The sequence below is a fragment of the Perca flavescens genome, chromosome 14 (genome assembly GCF_004354835.1).
Source record: "Perca flavescens isolate YP-PL-M2 chromosome 14, PFLA_1.0, whole genome shotgun sequence".
NCBI classification, from domain to species: domain Eukaryota; kingdom Metazoa; phylum Chordata; class Actinopteri; order Perciformes; family Percidae; genus Perca; species Perca flavescens.
In genome coordinates, this window is record NC_041344.1 from 28,933,177 (window position 1) to 28,955,481 (window position 22,305).

The 22,305-nt window shown below is 43.4% G+C and overlaps 1 protein-coding gene across 1 annotated transcript in view; it reads right to left on the bottom strand.

The window, feature by feature from the left end:
• hivep3a (HIVEP zinc finger 3a) overlaps nucleotides 1-22,305 on the bottom strand; it is a 47,191-nt gene that overhangs the window by 5,429 nt on the left and 19,457 nt on the right. Inside the window, exons 2-5 of the mRNA XM_028596891.1 lie at nucleotides 8,342-12,562; nucleotides 6,679-6,884; nucleotides 4,038-4,207; nucleotides 3,880-3,951 (exon numbers count right to left, since the gene is read on the bottom strand). Coding sequence (XP_028452692.1) covers nucleotides 3,880-3,951; nucleotides 4,038-4,207; nucleotides 6,679-6,884; nucleotides 8,342-12,181 — 4,288 coding nt within the window. The 5' untranslated portion in view covers nucleotides 12,182-12,562. The remainder of the gene's footprint in view (nucleotides 1-3,879; nucleotides 3,952-4,037; nucleotides 4,208-6,678; nucleotides 6,885-8,341; nucleotides 12,563-22,305) is intronic.

Genomic DNA, 22,305 nt, shown 5'->3' on the forward strand with positions numbered 1-22,305 from the left:
TCCAGCAGAACTACATGAAGCAGGGAATTTAAAACAAAATCTGGCTCCTCTGGCACCACCTACAGCCTGTAGTGTGATTTGCAAAAATCCACAGCTCCCTGTTCAGATGCACCAATCAGGGCCTGGGGGGTGTCTAACTGCATGTCAATCACTGCTCATGCACACGCATTCATTCACCCTTGTGGGGGGAGGGGCTTAGGAGACCGTTTTGGGCTTTAGCGGAAAGCGGGGAGGGACTGAGAAGTTGTTGATGTTAGAATTTTTTGGCCAAGTCCTGGATCTTCACAATCTTAACTACAGCACCTTTAATATAACAACCCACTTGCCCGTTTGGGCATCGTCGTATAATAGAGTTCAACAGTCCCGCCCCTCCTCTGAGAGACCTTGGGTTCCGGAAGTAAATTTCCCATTAATTTCTCCCATTGACGTCTGGAAAAATCTGTACATAAAAGAGTTTTAGACCATGCCTTAGGCTAACCAGCTACGACGTGACTCAAAGGGATACAACGTACCATTTCGAGTGAAAAAACGAACACAAAATCCAAAAAAAGTCAAAAGGTACAAGACTGTGTACATATCGTCATTTCAAAGCGAAGGCACTACTCATCCCATAAACCACCGCGCACCACTGAATAAAGGAAGCTACGTTAGTTTAGCTAATGGCTAATTCGGCTAATCGCTAGCTGAGACAGCATAGAATAACTTTAAAAGACCCTCAAAATAAAACCTGAAAATAACCATTAACATATATAACGGCTGTTACGTCAGCTGTAGCCTGCTTTCCCCAGTGTTTAGTTTGAGTTAACGTTATTTTAGACTGAATCATGCGGTCAGCTAGCGGTTAGCCAAAATAGCTGTTAGCTAAACTAACGTTAGCTTCCCGGCGGAGGCCAACGGCAGAAGCGTGGAACAGATCGTGATTCATGCAGTGTCGTAAATCCTCGTGACGGATCGTGCAGGCAGCTCCCCCTCCTCACCAGCATGAGTTCCACCAATCAGAGGCGTCACTGTGGGATTGTTCAGGATTGTGGGTAATGAAGTACTTATCCAAGACAATGCGAATAAAAGACGTTTATCTCAAAACAAGGTTGGTGCCCCATGATTTTTGGCGTCTATATGATTATATAGAATCGCTTAGTTATGTCGGCATGCTGGTTTTAAGTCTACCATCGACGGTTATCATTTTATGGCTTATACTCCAAATTGTCAATGGAGAAATTGCATTGTATTTTTACTTCCGGAACCCGCTGTGGGCAGGACTGTTGAGCTCTATAATCATCTCATTTAAACGTGCCATTGGCCAATCAAGGATTGCGTCGGCGCTTAATTCTTTTTTGGGAAAGAAATTACACTTTTACAGCTTTCAACGTTTTACTTTTTTTTGCCTTTTTGTTTATATTTGTGACATATTTTTTTCAAACTTTTTTTGGACCCTTTTCCTTGAAAAAAAAAAAAAAAAAAAATTGTACAGGGGCCGGTAAAACGGACTTTGGGCAGGTAGATTTTCATTTATTTTTTTATCTTGCCCGGCCGGATAAAAAAAAAAAAAAAAAAAAAAAAAACTTAGCGTTGAACCCTGAATGCATTTTTTGTTTTCTTTCACCAATTCCATTCTTAAAGTGTACCAGGTCAGCCATCTGCTGCTTATACAATAGAGATTTCATCCTAATTTGGACTTTTTCTACCTAATCAAGCATAAAATTCTGGTAGAAACACTTTCAATTGAATTTTATCTTGTGTTATTAAAGTCTTAACTTTCCTAACTGCAGCAATGTGTAGACAATAAAAATGCGACTATATTAGGTGTAAGGTGCTCTGTGTGTCGCAGTTCATACCAGCAGAGTAAATTTTTTCCCTGGGTGTAACGTATAAGAGCCTCTCCCATGTTTCTCCACACATATCTTCCATCTTTGGACGCCCAATATCTTGATATGCTGCTAACCAATGTTTACATTTCTCTTCAAACAAATGTGAAATGTTGAAGCTCAATCAATGTGACTAAGTATATAAGCCAACAGAATTAGTGCACAGTTTGAGGCTATTAATGAATTCAAGGGTCAAGGGTCAACTGCATGTGGCTCAGACTACAGCAGTAGATAAAATTATGGGCAGCATATATATATATATATATATATATATATATATATATATATATATATATATATATATATATATATATATATATATATATATATATATATATATATATATATAGAGAACCATTTTACATCCCCAGCCCTGGAAAAAAAGGACATTTAAAGTCCAACTGAAATCAGAAGTTATGTCTTTTTGTGAAGTGAATTTCAAATTTACCGTTTATATTTTTTTTATGTAAAAGAGTAAATAAGTTCTTCTGATGTACATCAGAAATGCTCCTTTAGCTTCCAAGCGTCTGAGTGGGCAGGCAGGTGTACGTGTTTGACTGACAGCTGAGCCATAAGGGCTATTGTACATTATTAGCACACCTTTCAAACACACACCCATAACACAACTTCTGTTATGGTATCAACTTGTTATAACATCAGATAATAAAACAAATGCCAACACAGTCTGACCAGTCCCCATGATCATCATCAGGGCCGTAGCACAAAATTCTGGGCCCTGTAGAAAGGCATTTTCTATGGGCCCCTCACCACATCCACAGCTAATCATTCTAGCATCTTTTTGGGCCCTCCTCACTCCGTCCCCTTTTTCCCCCCCAGATCATCATGATCATCAGTAACATGACTGCGGACAGCTGATCCAGGTGCTGTGTGGGCAGAGAACTGATCGAATTAATGATGCTGTGTAAAAAGTGGTCGGTGTTTGTCAGACTGCTGGAGAAGTAACTCTCTAATGTTCTTCCAGCTCTGTACGTTATATGGATTAGAAAACTGCTCAGGTATTTGATCAAATGTAGCCGCTAGGCGATCACAAGCAGCAGATGTCAATCCGCACACTGTGAAATAAACATTCCCACATCTGGTATAGACAGGATGTTAAAAGACAAAACACAGGCGTCAAAGCACTTCCTCGTTGCTGAAACACATCAGGTCAATGCGCAGTTCATTGGACTACTGCTGAACATTTTCCACCTGTGGATGTTTGTTAGGTTGCTCCATAAACATATCACGATGCAACACAAGGCGTGTCCAAAATGAGATATTACAAAGAAAGCTTACATGCTTTAAAGTGCTCATATTATGCTTTTTGGCTTTTCCCCTTTCCTTTATAGCATTCTCTTTGTGCATGTTCTAGGTTTACAAAGTGAAAAAGCCCAAAGTCCCCCCCAAAGGGACTTACCATCTCCAACAGAAAACACTGTTCACAAACTGCTCCAAACAGCTCTATTGTAGTCCAGCTTTTACTTCAGAGACAAACGTGGTCACTGTGTAACACGTTATAATGTTTGCCTATCTGCTAGCATGGCACGCCCTCATACTCTGCTCCTGACTGGCTAGCAGTACTTACTGCGCACGTGCGACTCCCAACAAAGATGGGACAGAAGTGAGATGCCTCACTCTGTAGCTAAAACAGAGAGCTCAACACACAGGGTGAAAAGAGGAGCTGCAGCAATGTTCGGTACAACAAAAATATGGTGTTTTCTGAAAATTAAACCACATAAACCTATTCTAGTACAACCTCTAAATACAATTATGAACCTGAAAATGAGCATAATATGAGCACTTTAAAGCACATGTTGACGACACAAAAAAAAACAGAGCACAGTAGATTAAAAGGCAATTCTGTATTAAGAGAGTTTAATTTCAGTCGGACTTAAACATTCAGTGACCATGTTTTAAAAAAGTGTTTTAGAATCAAAAGTGCAGTGGCAGAAAACACTGTTTTTTTTAGTAGATCAGTACATTAAAAAAAATAAAACAGAACAACATAGCATACCTTCATCGTTGCCATCTGGGTAACAGGTTTCGTTTCCACGTGCCTCTGATCTCAGGTGTTTGACGAGGCTTCCTGTAAAACACAAAAGGCAGGCTGAGCTCATAATGGACGCACAATGAACACAGATAATACAAAAACAATCAAAATCCTTTCCTTACCTTGGGCTTTGAGAGGAAGGTTACAGTGTTTGCAGTAAGATGGGGGGGATTCTGTGATGCGATGGGTGCACTTTTGCAGCACGCTGGTATTCTTAAGGTGGAATCCACAGTCCTTACACTGGCACTGCCCTCCACCTCCACCATGCATGACACCATACTTCTCATTTGATCTGCAGGTGTGAAGAGAGCAAGAGGTTTAAGCTGCGTTCAGACCCCCGGCAATTTGACGCAGGGTTGTGCGGCGTTGGCAGCGTACGGGACTCTCACACCGCCTCAAAACGAAATGACAAGTTTGATCGCTGGGTACACGATTGGCCACCGCAGCGTGACGTCGGGATGCATTTCTTCACAAGTTGAGTCAGTCTCAACTCTTTGGCGCAGGCCGCTGGGAGTTTTTTCGTTTCCCGCCTGAATGCACTACCCCCATTCAAAATAAATGGACAGACGTGCGTTTTCGCCACGCTGTCTGATGGTGACGCAGGCGGTGTGAATGCAGCGTTAAGTTTCGCCCTCAGAGCTTTTCCCTGTCTATTGATGCTGCTCCTTTCAGGATAAGAGTCACAATCAATATGAGCGTAAGTGGAGCTGACAGACAGGCTGCAGGCCCTTTAGCACCTGGAAGCAGCTTTTTAGTGCCTGTATTTATCCAGTGTGTAAGTGCGCTATCTGTTTGGCCTTAACTACACAATGAGCTCACACTGTGGCAGCTGGGCCCGGGGTCCACCTCTCCGTGTGCACTGAGGGTCCCTCAGCGAGGCACCCACTTTAGCTTCAACAGAGCAGCTTTCATAAGCCAAAACCAGACCCCCCCCTCCTCCCCTCCTCCCACTACCTTATAACCCCATCACAGCTCACACCACCACCTAGTCCAAACAAGGGGGAGCCTACGATGTGGCCCAAGGTCCGGGGGTTTGCTGCAGCCAGCCAATAAAAGCAGGCCAGAGAGGGAAGGAAACCCTGGCCCAGACCAGCTGCTGCTCCAAATAAACATGAAAAAAAAAAAAGAAAACGCAGAAAATGAAAACATTCCTACGACAAACAATCGTTCTGATTATAATCGGCTGTTTTTTCTTCTATTTCCACTGCAGGCTTCACGGCTGGATAAACTCGCCAGGTATCATATACACTGGCTTTTACGGTCATGAAAAACTTTCAAGTTGATGAAAGAGAAAACACTTTGCAGGGACACTGTACTCCTACACTGTAAAGTGGCTATGTTCATCGGCTTTTCACGGGAACTAGTTGCCCTTGCCTTCCCAACAACAAAAACGGCAATGCTGGACTACCTTGCTGCCTCCGTTTTTTCTTTTTGTCCCACAGACAGACTGGACAGACAGAGAAGGAGAAAGCGAGCAGGTGTGAAGATGACTCACTCTTTTAGGATGGCTGTGATGAGCGTCAACATGAGTCACAACAGGGATTTGTTCACAGACACTCCCAAACCAAAAAAAGAGACCCACAGATGGCACCTCCCTGCACTCGCCTGCATCGCAGCAGTGTTTATTTCTGATGGGTATCAGAAGTACTGAGCGAGTCTGGTTTAACCTCACCGCAAATTAATTTAAGACATGCGTGCGCGCTTCAATTGAGACAATAAAATCAAAGAACGTCCAAATAACCTTACATGTTTGCATACAGCATTTCACTTTAGAGTCAGTCATCGCTGTTTGTTAAAATATTCCTTTTTCTGACTTCTGACTATAGTTTCATCATTTACATTTCAATATCATGAAAAAAAAAAAAAAATCACATTTGCTTGAACAACAAACAAGTCAAGTGACAATACATAGTGTGTCCTGAACAAAGAGTCCATTATTTTCTAAATCAGGACACCTCGGGCAGAGTTAGTTTTACCTCGTTGGTCCATTGCACGGAGTTATTATCTGGTAATACAGCATTAAGCAGAAGTATGGTTGCTATGGTTACTCGCAAAGAAACCATTTAATATGCTGCATTTCCAGCTGATTTAGAACAGTGGTTAAACTGTGTGTCGAATGTTAGTTCGAGGTGGCAATGGCATTAAAAAATTAAGACTTTGTGCCCATTAATAGTAAGATACATCAGAAGGTATTCCATCCAATTACCTGTAAGAAATGATAACCGTGGGATCCAGGAGTTTGATTTTACTACATATAAACACCTACAGTAGCCTAATGAACTTTGGTTTATTCGTCTTTCAAGTTGTCTGTCTCTGCCCAATCCCATGCAGAATGTCAGGCTCCCTTTTATCACTAATGCTACGTACTTGCATGTACAGTACATACTGTATATTTTCTACTCGTTCCTTTGGTGTCAGTGTAAGAGAATATAACATGCTGCCGCAACATGTGAATGACCATGATGATTGGTGTAAATTAATCTCTACAGGCGCAAAGGGAGCTAGGTGGTTTCCTGGCTTCGGCCCCTCAACAGATGGGCTCTGTTGGTGCAGACAGCCAACCGATGGCCTCACCAACACGGTGGACAGACAGTTTCCACAACATACCACAATATGTGACGCAAGGCCTCAAAACTGTAAGTAATGAGGGATGTACCACTGTAAATACAGTGTGACAGTATGCCACCAGTAAACTTGGACGTTACAAGCTAATGTTCTCACACAGCTTAGACAGCGCTGAGCTGCTCACAAGTTCATACTCACACTCTCTCAGAGATCCAAACTTCGGGAGGTTGTTTATTTCTGAAGCATGAATGTACTTCCTCCTCCTCGTTCTTTGCCTCCTCCTCCTCCTCCTCCTCCTCCTCCTCCGCCGCCTCCTCTTTTCTGTTTGACCTGTCCTCATCTGCTGACTGCTGTCCCTTGTTCGTTCCCTGGTTGTCTCTGCAGTACGACTGGCTGTTGTAGACCTACACCCGAAAGAGACATGGGCAAATTCACCAACTCTGCTCCAGCATGCCCAGGGAGACAAAAATTGGGAAGTCTCATTGAATGTGTTTGATAGCATTTGTTAAAGCACACTTTAATTTTTCTTTTCCTTTGGGTGTCATTATTGTAAAGCTTTTTATACTCATGTCATCAACATAAATTTAGTGTTGGCAAAGTGAGCATAAAGTTAGCTAAATATCTTTATTGCCTTTTTGGTGACTCGAATCCCAGATGCAATCTTGCAATGCTAACCCATACTTTGCTGCACCTCCTATACTCAGTACATCAAAGGAAAAAGCAAAGAGGCTCACTATGCTAACCTAACAAGAATATTAACAATGCCAGGGAGACCCCTGGATCAATTTACCCTAAATTTGGGGTCTATTTGGATCATTAACAAGTGGTCCGGTGACCCCTAGGGGGTCCTTAAGGCAGTTACACACCAACCAGATGGCCAACCGTCGGCAGAAAAGCCAGTCGGACTGATCAATCTCCCCGAGTTGGTCCAAAAAGTGCCTCAGAACACACCGAAGAGACGATACGTAATACGTCTCCATAACAGCAGGCGGCGCTAATCTGTATTGTTGCCCAAAAAATGAAAACCGGCAGCTGATTGGACAAACGCGTCACATGGGTTTGTTTTCTCCGGAAATTCAAAGCCAGACTGTCATGGCTGCTCGTTCAGAATACGATCTCATATTGTACTAAAATAGTTCACTGAAACGTGTTTCTGAAAACATTTTAAGCGAGAAATAGGCCGTGCAGTTGCTGAATCTGTCTTCATTTCAGATCAACAAAGTTGAGTCAGTTTAAAAGATTTTCGTCAGATTTTGAGAGACTCTAGTCACACCAATTCCGCTCGCCATTTCCGGGGGAGTCCCGGCTGCCCTGCCTCCGACTGAACATGTCAGGTTGGCCAAAATGAAGGCCGACAGCGCCCCAGACTGACGACGGCACGGGACACACCAAACACACTCGAGTCACTGACCTCTCCAGACTGTCCAACGACCAATTATTGGGTTAGTGTGTCAGCGCCATTAGTTACTGCAGGGGGGCCACCAAATTATTGTACATTTTTTGAAAGTTTTGAAAAAATGTAAATGTCTTAACATGCACTGTGCCACACGTGCCATATGTTTAACATTAAACCGTGATCTGTTTAAGGGGTCCTTGGCTTAAAAAACATTGAAGACCCTTGGTCTAGAGGATTCTTTAACTTTGGGCACCAACCATCTAAATGTTATACAGTATCTTGGATTAAAATGTGACTCACTCCTTAATGCATGTCACCTACCTCTCAGACTTCCGTGCCCTGCATTTTGATCGATCTACTGAATGTGTAATTCCCAGAAAAGTCTCTTGTGGTGGTCTATTTTTTACACAGTGCTCTCTTACAGATTTACAGACAATTGTAATCAGTGGTTAGTGTTGTAATTACCTCAGTGGAGCATGGTCTTTTGCGGTCCTCTTGCTCCATTGACTCCGTTGTCCTGACGGACATGGGGGATATGGTGTAGATGGATGGACTGAGCCTCTGCTTGCAGTGCAGCAGAGAGAGAGCAGTCTTGCTGGAGAGGCCAGGTGGGTTGGGGTCATAGCCGCTAGTGGACCACGATGAATACACTGAGGGCTTCTGTTCATCCAGAGCAGACGGGTTTGGTTTAATGTAGTTCAAATAGCACCAGCTATTACAGGTGCTGGACAGCAGACTGGGGTATGATGGTCCACCATGTGCGATGGGAGAACAAACACTGGGCAGACATGTCTGATTCTCTCTTTTTACTTCCTGACTGCACGTGTCCACTGATGCCTTGTCAACACACCCCACCTCCCCCTCCTCTTCTTCTTCTTTCACTCGTTTCTGCTGCTGCTGTGACTCAGGGGGGAGCTCCATGCTGTTTGATGGGGAAAGCATGCGCTTATTGCCCCCTGAGCCTGATGTCCTCAGACCATCGTCAGACCACAACTGAACGTCTGGACTTATGTTCCTATGGTTTCTGTATTCAGCTGTTGGGATACATATATTGTGTGAAACGGCATCAACCGCCTCCTGGGGCCCAGGGGAGGTGGACTGAGAAAACGTGGTGTATATGGCGCATGCTAAGGTGAGGGTGTCCGTTTGGAGACGCACTGCTACTGCAGGAGATGTGATGGGCCTCAGTAACTCCAGACTGGGAGTGATGTGAGGGACAGAGCGCTGGATGTGGGAGGGACTTACCCGGACCGCCTCTGAATAATCACGGTGTAGTAAAGGAATCTCTAGCTTCAGGCCTGTAGACATGGGGAGGTAGCGAGCTCTAGCTGCCCCTGATGGTCCATGTGTAGGATAGGGCTGCGGCGCTTGAGGAGGAGGCTGCTCTATATGGATGTGTGAGGCCTCTTCTTTTGCAGGATCTACAGAGGGGAGTTCTGTGCTGCCCGCTAACTGAATATTTTTCCACTGAGAGAAGATCTCTTTGCATTGAAATCTCACTGGATTACGCAAGACTGCGTCACCTGATGAAGGAGATGTGGGGGACCTGCTGCAGTACACAGAAGTTGGGCTTGCTTGACGGGATGTGGTGGAGCTGACATGTTCAGGACTACGGCTCGCTACGGTACACTGCTCCTCCTCATCTGGATCTCTGATAGCAGTGTGTCTCATAAGGAGACACTTTCTTCTTTCCCTCCAGCCAACTGCAGAGCGCTCAGGGGACAGACAACTGTAGTCAAAAGACTTACTGCGGCTCTCAGCCATTAGGACGCTCGGCTGTGGGTCATGGGGCGCCTGCTCAGATGCAGAGCGCCTCATCTCTCGATGCTGATGCACCCCAGGCACCGTCAACATGTGAGGAGCTCTTGATCGCCTCAGCGGAGTTGATCCTGCCATCTCCATGTCTGGTCTATTTGACTCTTCAAAGGACGTGGAACGGCTGGATGCATAGGATGCACTGCTGTCCTGACTAGGGCTGTGGGGCAGGGATAGAGAGTCAAAACTGGATTCCCCGGAAGACTGGGCAGCCTCGGCTAAACGTAAGCGCTTCTTCTTCGGAGGAAGCTTTTCAATGGGGAGCTGGGCCAGAGAGGGGCTTCTCTGTGGCCACTGAAATTCATCAGGTTTCTCTGAATGTTTTGCTGTGGTGGTTGGCTTTTTTGAGGTCGCTGTGTTCATGTTGGAATCCTCTGTGACCAGTATTTCTGGAACCCGCACACTGTGTTGGCGGACCAGACTTCGAGTTGTTAGTGTTCTCGACTGTTGGGATGGTTTCTGAGGCACCGGTTGATAGTCTTCATGAGGTGGAGAGTTTATTGTCGCCTCAGTGCCTTGATTCTCATTGCACAAAGATTCTTGTTTTTCAAATGAACTGGTGTGTTGAATTACTGAACAGGTTTGTAGCGCAAGTCTTCTGGGGCCCTCGTAAGCTACGCTGCTTTCATCTTTACACTGTCCTGATAAGAGGGCCGGAGAGGGTAATGAAGGCGAAGAGGGATCATCGAATTCCAAACTCTCTTCTTTCCTTCTCTTGCGCATTGCTGAAGCTCCTGCTCTGACTGCATGATTAATTAGCTGTGAGCACCCCATTTGACTAACTACCACCTCATTTCTGGGATGATGTGCTAAGCACAGGCTTTGCTTGTGTTTCTTATAACCTTCCCAATCGTTGCATCCAGTGCCACAGGCCTCACACTCGTATGGCTGCGGTGGGCTTTGCGTGTGGTCAGGCACAGTGGTAACTCTGTCAGGGTAAAGTGAATGAGAACCCTCGTGTTCCTCTTTTGTAAGTTCGGCACCAAGTGGGATTTCAATAGCTGGCTGCCGTCTTAGCATCCCATAACGACGGGATGCTTGCGTTTCGGAAGGCCGTCGTTCATCAAAGGACTGACTTAAGCGGAACTTACTGAGGCCACCGCTGGAGGCGTCAAATGAACTAGCTGCAGATGGCATCGAGTGACTTCTCACCAATGGGGCGGTGGATGTTTGGCCAGCTGGCTGCTCCACATTTAGGGATGGATGATGAAACTTTTCACATGGAACTCCCATGGTGATGGAGCCACTGTTTATATAGCCCAGATCTCCAGCTTTAGGGCTGTGAATCAGTGTTTCTTTCACAGATGAACTCTTCTGAGACTCTGAACTATTCTTCCTGGAGAGTGAGAATCTCCTTGGTTTTACACTGTCAATTTTACTGGTGTCTACCACTGCCTCGTTGATAGTGATGAGTTTGGTGATATGGTCAATGACCTGCTTCTTGGGGACTGTGAATGGGACGCTTTTGTCCTCCTGACCAGAGGGCAGCTGGTTATGGTGCCGAGACATCCTCTGCAGGTGTCCAAGACGTCCATATTTGCCCAGGATGATTTCTGCATAGCTTTTGGCACTTGTGTTCGGGGGGCTGTCCTGTGTCTGCTCAGTGCTTTCAGAGCGAGAGAAATAGCCCGATTCTGTACTGCCTTTACTCCCTAAACTTAGAGATGAGGTCTTTTCGTCAGACGAGTCTAGAGGGCCACGTTTTCCTCTACTTAGACGCAAGGCCAGTCTCTTCTTCACTGCGTAGGAGTCATCGTTTCCTTTAGTGCAATCTTTGGCCCCGTCTGTTTCATGACTCTTGATCGAGGCTTCACTGCCTCGTATTTCTGTAAGGGAAGATGCTGATGATAGCTGTCTGGTTTCATCTTCTGACTCAGTGACTTGCTCCTCTAAAGATCTCGGCTCGCCAAGCGTCAGCCCTGCCTTCACCTTGTGGGTGTGTGATTTGCGGTGTTTGTACAAGTTACTCTTGGTCTTAAAAGAGAAGCCACACGGGGCACAGGGATAGGGTCTTTCACCTGTGTGGGAGCGAATGTGTTTCTGTAAGACACTAGGCTTTGCACATGCCCGGCCACAGTAAGTGCAGACATATTTGCCTGGTCTCTGAGGCTTACGCTCGCGTTTCTGTTTTGGGGTGCCCTCCTGGGTTTCAGGTTTAGACTGGGTGGGTCCACCTGCTGAGGAACATGGGACTCCTGGTGACAAACTAGAAACTGCGGTTGCTGTTGTTGCCTCATGTTTGTGTTCCACTGCTGCATCGGAGTCAAGGCTCTGCCGCTGGTGCCTGAGACGTTTACGTTCAGGATGCGGTCTCCTGGATTGTTTGGGTTGCTGTAGTGTGCCATGGGACTTCGGGGAGCCAGTTCGCTGTTGCCGACGGGGCTGAGAGGGAGACTTGGGCTGCGGGCCTCGGTGAGGAGACTCTGGTTGACAATGTTCTTGACCTCCGGACTGCTCCCCAGTCGTCAGGCGACTATGCAAGGCCTCCATAAAATGGAAGGACAGTTCCAGGTAGACACGTGGGATGCGTCTGCCTGTGCCAGGCTACAGAGATCAAGCTATATCATTAACTGGATAATGGGTTTAATGTGACTGAATTCGATCAAATTTTACCACTTCAGTTGACTTCATAATTTCCCCTTGTTTTGCTTAAACTTTAGTGCTTGACAGCAGAATGATGCCATCAAAAGTAGAGCAGCGGCATCAAAGAATGCAGCCGTGATATGTCAGGTGCTGTGGAGGAAGTCCTCTTCCATGCTGACCTAAAGTATCCCATCATGAAGCACTCAGCCACAGCCTCGCTGCCACACAGTGTGTCGCTCACTCGACTCAGCTGGATATATTGTTCTTCTGTCTTGTCAACATAAAGATCTGTGAAGACAAACAACTCATTATATTAAACAGTGCACACATTTGAACTTGTATGACACAGATAACCCGCACACCCTCTGCTTGCCAAATATAGATATTTATGTTCCATGAGTTACATAACCACTATATGCGTCATAACATTCAGCTTCCGCTTTCCTGCGGCTGCTGAATACTTTTAACGGTTGAATGGTATGTCATATTTTTGTATAAAAATACATCGGCATGCAGCAAATAAAAATGATGATTCTGCTAACATTCCTAGGTAGAGGCACCATGTCCAATGAATGGGACAGGAACATTTCAATAACAGCATAATCTGAAATTGTCATGGTCTTCAATGGTTTCTAATCAACCATGCATTACTTATTTAAAAACTGTGGAGCACAATATTTTTCTGTCGGACAGCCTTTCATATCCCACCTACTCCAGTAAAATGAGTCAATGCTGCAAGACAGAGCAGCAAAAAGATGCCCACTGAAGAGTTGGTCATTTTCAGAATGAAATACAAGATCTTTCTGGTTAAGGAGGGAGTTACTCATATTAACAAAAATAATCTTTTTTGGTTTTAATGAAATCGCCTTGCATGAAGTTGTCTTTGCGTAATTAATTACACCGGGATTAACTAAGGGACTGTGGCATTGTGTATCAACATGCTATAATTAATGCTGCATGTTTGACATAATTGGGACGTCCAGTATCAGACCTTGCTTCCCTTCAAAAAGGATGATCATCAGACAATGCTACAGTACAGTACTGCCACAGTAGAGCACATGTGGATGGCTGCTTCATACGGATAATTTTATAATACTTCAAAAAAGCCAAACCACATGAAGGTGTTCGCTGTGAATGCATGCACAAGGTAACTCAGTAGAGATACTGAAGAGAAAATGTTTTTTGTGCCAGCATACTGAAACAGTAAACAAGGCATCCCACGCAATGACCAGCTGGTTTCTACACCCACGTTGTTATGGGAGACGACAGAACTGCTGGATTGTATCCAAATTACTGATAACAGGTTGATAACCATCTTTGGGTTTAAATTGTGGAAAGACTATACATGCCAGTATTGGATAAATATTAAACCAACATTACTTTTCTTTATAACAAAAAAAAAAAAAAAAAAAAAAGTATAAAAAAGGTATAATACAGTATATCTGTACTTTGCAAAAGATCATCGGATATCATAGGCCTAAATCTCTTGCAGTAAGTGCTAAATGTTGGTCAGACAGGTAGTGTAACTGAGTAAGAGCTTTTGAAGGAGAGTCAGAGACTCTTATTAAAAAATGAGGCCTCAGAGTTCAGACTGTGAGATGTTCAGAGCCCCCACACACTCTGCATGAGGGTGACAGTGACTGGAGTGAAATAATTTACATTTTAGATGGACCACTTGCAGTTCAGAACTGGCACCTAAAACAAAGTGACATTTTTAAAGTCATGCAATACATCTGCTCATTTACACTTGTTCTGGAGTTAGGCTAACTAAGACTGCTGATTTGTTTCCTCATGGTGCAAATGAACCTATCAGGCAGTTTTTTTTCCTTCAACCCTTCTCTCCACACTTCCCCGTCCTTGGCTCTCAGCCTCGGTTATTCTCTCTAGGTGAACTGTTGCAAGGCGCTGCTAGAAAACACATGTCTGGGGTGTAATGTTCTCAGTGTTTAAATCAGCGGATGTTTGTTAGGGCAAATTACTTGTTGTAACCCTGCATAAAACAGATCCTCGTAATCAAGAACTGGTAAAAACGGAGCAGAGACAAGTCTTCTTCTGGCCTCAAAAGACAAACAGGACTTGTTTCTGAAATTAAACCCTAGCTTCAGACCTAGCCTCACATTTTTAAGAACATTATCAACCTCAGGTTTAAAGGAAAGGCAGTCATCCAGGCTAAATACCGAGATATTTATAACAGCAAACAACTAACTTCTTTCCCTGAGTAGTAATAATATCCAAAAGTATTAAACAGCTTCTTCATAGCATTTAAGAACTGCCTTACCTCAGTGTTATCCGAGTCTGAATAATATTCAAGACAGTCTGCAGTTTGGCCACAGCCTCCTTACAGGAGGAACCAGCACAAAATATCACAGTATCATCGGCATAAAAATAAGGACCGGTACCATCCACAATCATTAAGCCTTTTGCGGAAGTGCCTTAAACCTGTACTCTAATTTCCAGCAGGGGGTGACCCCACTTGCTGCAGAAACATTAGGATTGTATAGAGGTTTACGATGTTGATTTATAAACTCGGAAAACATTTTCCTAATAAGTTTATTGCCCTAAATCGCTACTTTCAAGTCTTCTTGAATACAGCATGATGTTCATTTTGTAAATTATGGTCCCATTTATTTAAAGAAAATGAAAATCAAGGCTTCAAAACCGTCCCCAAACCAATGGGTGACATCAGTGCTGCTACGTCCATTATGCTATAGAGCCTATAGGGAAAAAAAGTTGATTGGTTCTCATAAGGCATCAGGCAGTGATATGAGCAATGTGTACAATATAAATATATATATGGTAATAGTGCACATCCCAAAAATCGGTACAGGCTACTAGTATACGAGTATATAATGACGGAAAATAAAAGTATTTTTCTGATGTATTTGCAGTGTGGGCATACAGTTCCAATCTGCAGAATGAGCTTAAAATCTGCAGGTACTGAAACACATCACCTCGAGTTAAAAAAAAAAAAAAAAAAATGTATTATGAATTTGTAAAATGCTGCATCCATTCACACACCACACAGAAAGAGAAGATTGTATAAATGGCTTTTTAAAAATCTTGTCAATTTCCTCCTCTCACACTAATGGGCACCTAGCGGTGGTTCCTATGGTAACAGCCCAAAACCATGTGGTAGCAGATGGAAGGAGAGCTGGAGGGCTAAATTTATCTTCTAGCATCCTCACCGACTACAGAGAGAGGGAGAGAGGGAGGCAGGCGGAGGTGCCTACCTCCTTGAAGCTACGGATTTTTTGGAGAGAAAATCAATACTTTGGGAGTCTTAAATTTGTAGTACGCTGATACTCCATTCTTTAAGGAGGAACCAGAAAGTGAAAATGCTTACATGGGGATGACAAAGAACAGGTTCTCCATTAAAAACTAAGCTATAAACATCCTAAACAAATGTAACCAAATAAACAATTAAAACCCTTATTTTGTTCCTAAGCTTTAACTTAAAGGGTAACATTTTAAGTAAAAAATGTGCAGTATTTTAAAAGGAAAACACAACAGATTAAATATGTATATTGGCTTAAATATAAAAAGGTACTTAGTCATTTCTAAATTTAGGATGCAACTAAAACAATGACCTTCAAAGCCTCCTGATGTTGAGGCAAAAAGCAGGAAATTTCACCGACAATTTTATGATGAAACACAATGAAAACCCCTAACCCTGAATGCTAATTTGTTTTCACCGTCATCCTAAATCTCCGTCCAGCGCAGACTCATCTGAACTGAGCAACAAATGCTCTCATCTGTTGTTGTGTTTCCACCACAATGTCAGCTGAGCATGAGCATTGCCCTCGAGTCAGACAGCGCAGCTTCATCGGCGGCCCGATAGCGGCGCTCTCCAGGGACAGAGGCGAGCCCTCGGGGAGTCAGCGCACGCACAGCCATTCCTCTGTATGTGTGTGCGTGCCTCGGGAGTGCTCCCCCAGTCCGCAAGGGGTGACATGCCAAGCATAGGAGGTTGGATGCAAAACACAGGGAGCTCATTCACTCCCGGTCTGAGCTGTGAGCTCTCACACACACACACACACACACACACACACACACACACACACACACACACACACACACACACACACACACACACACACACACACACACACACACACACACACACACACACACACACACACACACACACACACACACACACACACACACACACAATTCTGATCATTTCAAATATTTGAGTATGATTCCACAAATGATTCACCACTCACTACCTCATTGATGTAGCAGCCTTTTGCAAAAACAAAGACCTGAATGGAGACAATCCCCCAGTCCTCACATCATGTCACTCACATCCCCTCACACACACACACACACACACACACACACACACACACACACACACACACACACACACACACACACACACACAGCAGATGACAGAAAGGATATCAATGGCTTTTTTTTTTTTTTACCTGGTAGCAGGTGGTGTTGTCCTTCGATTGTGAATGACTGGAAACGAGGAGAGCAGAGAGAGAGAGAGAAGGAGGTGAAGGGAAGGAGAGAGAGAGAGAGAGCGAAAGGATGAATGAAAGTGACGGTGAAGAGAGATGGGTAATCAAGTCTCCGCTCTACGTGCACTGGGCTGACAAACAGGTAGCGGAGTATATTATGCGTATGAATGAGGAGGAGGGGACACTCTCTCCCTGTCTATCTCCACCTCTTTCATATACACCCCCCCCACACACCCCCCTTAGTGTCTCTCTTTCAGGTCAAAGTGAAGTAGCAGTTCCTTATTTGGAAGTTGACGTAAGCTTGTGTTTCTCTTGGCAGCAGTGTCTGGCTGCACAGCTGGCAAAGCAGTGAGAGGTAAGAGGGGCAGGGTGAGAGGCTGGGGTTTTAATTTGACCGGGAAAAGTGGGTGGAGGGGGTTACTTCATTTTTTTTTTTTTTTTTTTTTTTTTTTTAAAAAGACAGTTTCCCCATTCAGGTCTCACTTTCCATCATAGGTGGAGAGCTATTGCTGCTGCATTCTGAGAAAACTCTGGAAAACTTGAAAACACATAAGGACCCGCATGAAGAAAAAAAAATAAGGCACAGGAATCCAGTTTTAAAAAGAGGAGCTCTGGAGAATGTCCACACACACACACACCACAGCCTGCCGTTCATGCTCCTTCCAGGGGTCCTGCTGAAACAGGTCCAGGCAGCTCTGACATCACTCTGCTCTCTTTTATGCCATGGGTCCCCCTCGCCGCACCCCCCTCCCTTCCCCTCCCGCCAACTGAATTTTTTTTCAGCGGGCTGAAAGCTTGCAGACATGTGGAGCATTGAGGGAATACCAGCCGGCGGGATGAAGGCAGGCGGTCAGCCGCTCATCTGGAAAAGGGGGAAGCTGAGAGGGGACTGGAAGAGAGCCCAGGGTGTCCATCCTGCACCGGGCAACAGAGAGTCCTTGTGAGTAGGGCTCCAAATTAAAAAAAAAAATGGAACGTAAAGGCCAGCTCTGATACAGTGCTGACATTTCAGGATTAAGGCTGCCGATAGTCAAGTTTGATTTTATTAAAGCATTTAAAAACAGCATTTAGACCAATACCTGAGCCTAAAAGTAGGGCTAGGCGATATGGAGAAAATCAAATATCACGATATGTTTGACCAAATACCTCGATATCGATACCGCAACGATATTGTAGTGTTGACTATTGGTGCTTTCACAAAATATCTTCCCACTTAGATTTTAGATAAATATCATTAGTATCATTAGTAATGTGGATATAATGACTAAGTGGGTAAAGGCAATAATAGAACAGTCTGGTGAGTTCAGAAAAGTACATCACTTGACTGTAATGCAGCCTTTAAAACCAGGAAAAGGCAACACTTATGTCATATCCCGATATTACAATATCCAAAATCTAAGACCATATCTAGTCTCATATCACAATATCGATACAATGTCGATATATTGCCCAGCTCTACCTAAAAGTCATCTAAAGCTGCTCCTCTAACGTTGCCAACATCAGTTTATACCACATACAAGTTGACATTAAATTAGTTTGGGATGTCTTTGTAATGACAACTTGACATTAACCAGGATGACATTACCAGAGGAGGTCTTTGTCATGAAAACTTGACATAATATCATCCTGTTTAATGTCAAGTTGACTTAATAAAGGACACTCCAAAGAAATGTATTGTCAGCTTGTCATGACCAAGACAACTTCTGGTAATGTCACTTTGATTAATGTCAAGTTGTCATAATCAAGACAACCCAAACAGTGTCAACTTGTCATAACAAAAACCGAATGACACTTAACGACAGAAGTCATAAACCTTTATGACTTCTTTATAACGTTTATGACACGTTCATGACAGTGTCATGTCATAGTTAGGACAGTGTCATGTCACGATTATGTCGAGACCTTCAAGTAAAGTGTTACCGAACATTTCCACATAATACCAAGTAAAAAGGTAATCGTATGAATAAGCTAATTTACTGAATATCATTCTCCAATCATATCACACTGCACTGTTCCATAAATATCAACCATGAAGTTAAAACACGTCAGCCTACGGTGACACTGAGCCTAAACTACACCAATAGGTAGGTACATTAGGGTTTGGTGTCAGCAAAAAGATGTATGCTTTGCATTAATTCATTCATTCATTTACTGCAACATATTGCACAATAACATCTACATTTAATGCAGCACTTCTGATCAAAAGTATAACAGATTTAATAATAGCATGCAGGCTTGTTGAACTTTTATTGCCCATATGAGACTGAAACTACTGAAATCTAAGAGGGGCTGTAGTGCTTCAGCCCGTCTTGAAGGACTGCTATATGTTTTACAAGCCAGCAGATGTCACTGTGTTTGCAGCTGTTTGAAGCCCCAAAGCTTCACATCTTTTTCAGCACAAATAGAAAGAAAGCCCCAAAGCTTCATGAGGCTTCATTCGCCCATCACTACACCCAATACTAAATGCTTTTCCACCCACCCATTTTTACAAAAACAATCTGGCGACTGACTGGGGAAAACGGTCCGGTGCAGGGCTGATGAGGGAGTCACTGGATGTGAGAGACAGGTGAATGGGACAGTCTGAAGGCATCTGGTGGACAGGTTGAGCAGGGGCGGGGCTAGAAGAGGGGCGCGGGGCACCAGCCTGAAATATGACCTCCAACGCTAATGCTGAAATCACACCAGTTCGAAAGAAACGCTTTTTACGACTTGGGAGTGTTTATGTACTATTCCAATATATTTACCCCCAGCCTTGTAGTCACACCAGGTAAGTGGAAGCCAACACAACAACCGGTTGTGGCTTATATTTTGGCAAGCTGCAGTAATATTTGTGTCAGAGCAATAAGGGTTCCTGCATGTGTGACATGTGCAAACTAATTTTAGTTCAGTGTTATAATACAATATCCTGGAAATCCAGAGTTCTCGCGAGAGCACAATTTGAATTTGCTCAGTGAGTCACTCTGGCATTCAGTAACTATGCCCTTGTAGCCGAGCTGCACCAATCACATCGGTGTATCTGATATAGGCGGGCCAGAGGCAAGCTCAACAGATGACGACAGCGCTGCAACGTCAAAGTCATTAGTAAACATTGCAAGATGGCTACGGATGAACACCAGTTGTTGGTACTACAACAAACGAGTTAGACTTGGCTTTTTATCTCAAAGAGGAACAGAAGACGGAGCTCAAATTGTTCCTTTGCAAGAAGAAGGACGTTTTTGCTGTTTTGCCGACCGGATATGGCAAGAGTTTAATCTACCAGTTAGCTCCGCTGGTAGCTAAGCGTATGGGGCTCTGGATACGTCACCCCATGTATTGTTGCGATTGGTCGTTGGGTTATCCAATTGTGTGCAGTGATATTTTCAAATGCATGCTTGGTGCCACCCCTTCGAGTTGGGCCATTTTCATTACTCATTGCCAGACCCTTAATCTTTCGGATTTGGGTCTGGATTTCCAGGCTAATAATACAATACAAAACAACCAAACAGTACGTGTTTGTGTTTCAGTTGAAAGAAATGTCCTCATATTAACTGATTGGCTAATTAGTTACAGGTAAAAGCTAATGTTACACTAGCTACTTTTTAGCAACTGAAGCTAATTACATACTATAAGAGACTGCCTTTTCTTGCATGACTAAATATCCAAAACATAAATTACAACACAGGACAAGTAAACAATGGTTACTTTTGTGTTGCAGGGACAGTGGAAACAGGAATGTCCCTATATATGTTAGCAGCTAATGTCATACTAACTTCTTTTAGCAATCACAGCAAGTAACATTATTTAACGACAATACAATGTAGGGTTTTTTTAAGCTGTCATTTGTCAGCTGCTCTTGCATTCTTGTTGGTTTATCACTGAAGGAATTACCTCATGAAGTACCCCATTGTCAATAACAACTGCACTTCCTGTGTGCTTGCATCTGCAAGCTAGCGGTTGGTGCTAAAGGCTGAAAAGATAATATAAAATAAGAAAACAATGTATTCTTATTTGCTATGATTATACTGTACATGTTGCTAAAAATATATATACGATTATTGCCTTTGAGCAAGCCCCATGAAGTGCTCTGGGCTTTGAAGCAAATTAAACATAGCGGCCAAACAGTGGAATTGCAAACTCTGGCCCATCACGTGTTGCCCTCTGGCCCAAAAAGTATTTTTCCTACAGACTTAGATGGCGAAAGAGACATCTGTAAATCAGTGAAAAGATTTTTTTAGTGTCACAACACCGGCGAAATGACTCGTTTTACTATCAGAATTTGATCCATTGGGTCTGGTAACATTTGGACATTTTAGAAGAGATTAAAGCTATAGTGCGTAGTTTGAAGAATTCTAAGTAATGACAACAACACTGTTGGCGCGTCCACATGATACAAGCCTTCCGTGATCGCGCACCCCTCCTCCACGCAGTTGCTAGTAACCAAGGAGGACACGGAGGATTAAAAAAACAAAAAAACATGACGGACTCTTCAGAAGAGGTAATTATCTCCACACGATTTTCTGCGCTGGAAAGTCGCCGGATGCCACAATCTTCTGAACACAGCCATACTGAGAAACACAGGAAGAGTTGTGTGGAGCTTAGCTTAGCTTTGTAGCAACTCATTTGGCAATGGCTTGAATGTAACGTTCATTAACATCAAAAAGTTACGCACTAAATCTTTAAATCATCTTAGCTAATTTTGACTAATCATCTGATTATTGTCTTGAATAACTGATTAATCATTTGGACTATACATTCCAGAAAGAATGTAAAAAATGCCCGTTAAAATTTCCTGCAGCCCAGAGTGGCGTCTTTAAATGTTGTTTTGTCCGACCAATAGTCCAAAACCCAAAAGATAGTCAGTTTGCTATCACTTAGACAGCAGCAAATCCTCACAAATGAGAAACTGGAACTAGACAATAAGCATTTTTGTTTGAAACAATCGAAGAACAGTTGACATTCCTGTGGCACAAACTCATATACACTGCAAACTCGGTTTGTTTGTTAGTATGTAAAATACTATTATTCTGGATTGTAGAATTATTTGGTTTTTTGCAACTGTACCTCCCACCCTGGGTGAAAAAATCTTCCCACGTCGGATTTGACGGACTGTTCTAACATTTGACATAAGAACAAACGCAAACTATGTGTAGTTTAGTGGTAAAGGTAAGGTTGGGTATTGAGAACTGGTTCTTAATAACATTTTTAATTCTTATTACGGAATTCTAAAAATCATTGTTTAATGTTGAATTTGGGACTAACTGCACGTCTACAGTATCTGCACATGTATATTCTTTTGCATGACAAGATAGAGGATATTTTCGTTATTTTAAGTTTAACACCTTGCCACCTATGATAAATTACTGTTTATTGAGGCCTAAATGTGCTGAAAATAAAGATGCTTTTTGCTTTCAACGTATTTTGGTTTGTTGTCGTACCACTGAATATGACATGAAGACTAATATTGGCTCAGTAAATCGGTCCTACTCCACTTGTCCGCCTTGCTGGTGGTGACAAAGCTGCCAGTGTCAAGCTTTTTCACAGGGGAGGTTTGCCTCTGTGCAGCTGGGGCTTGTCTGGATGGCC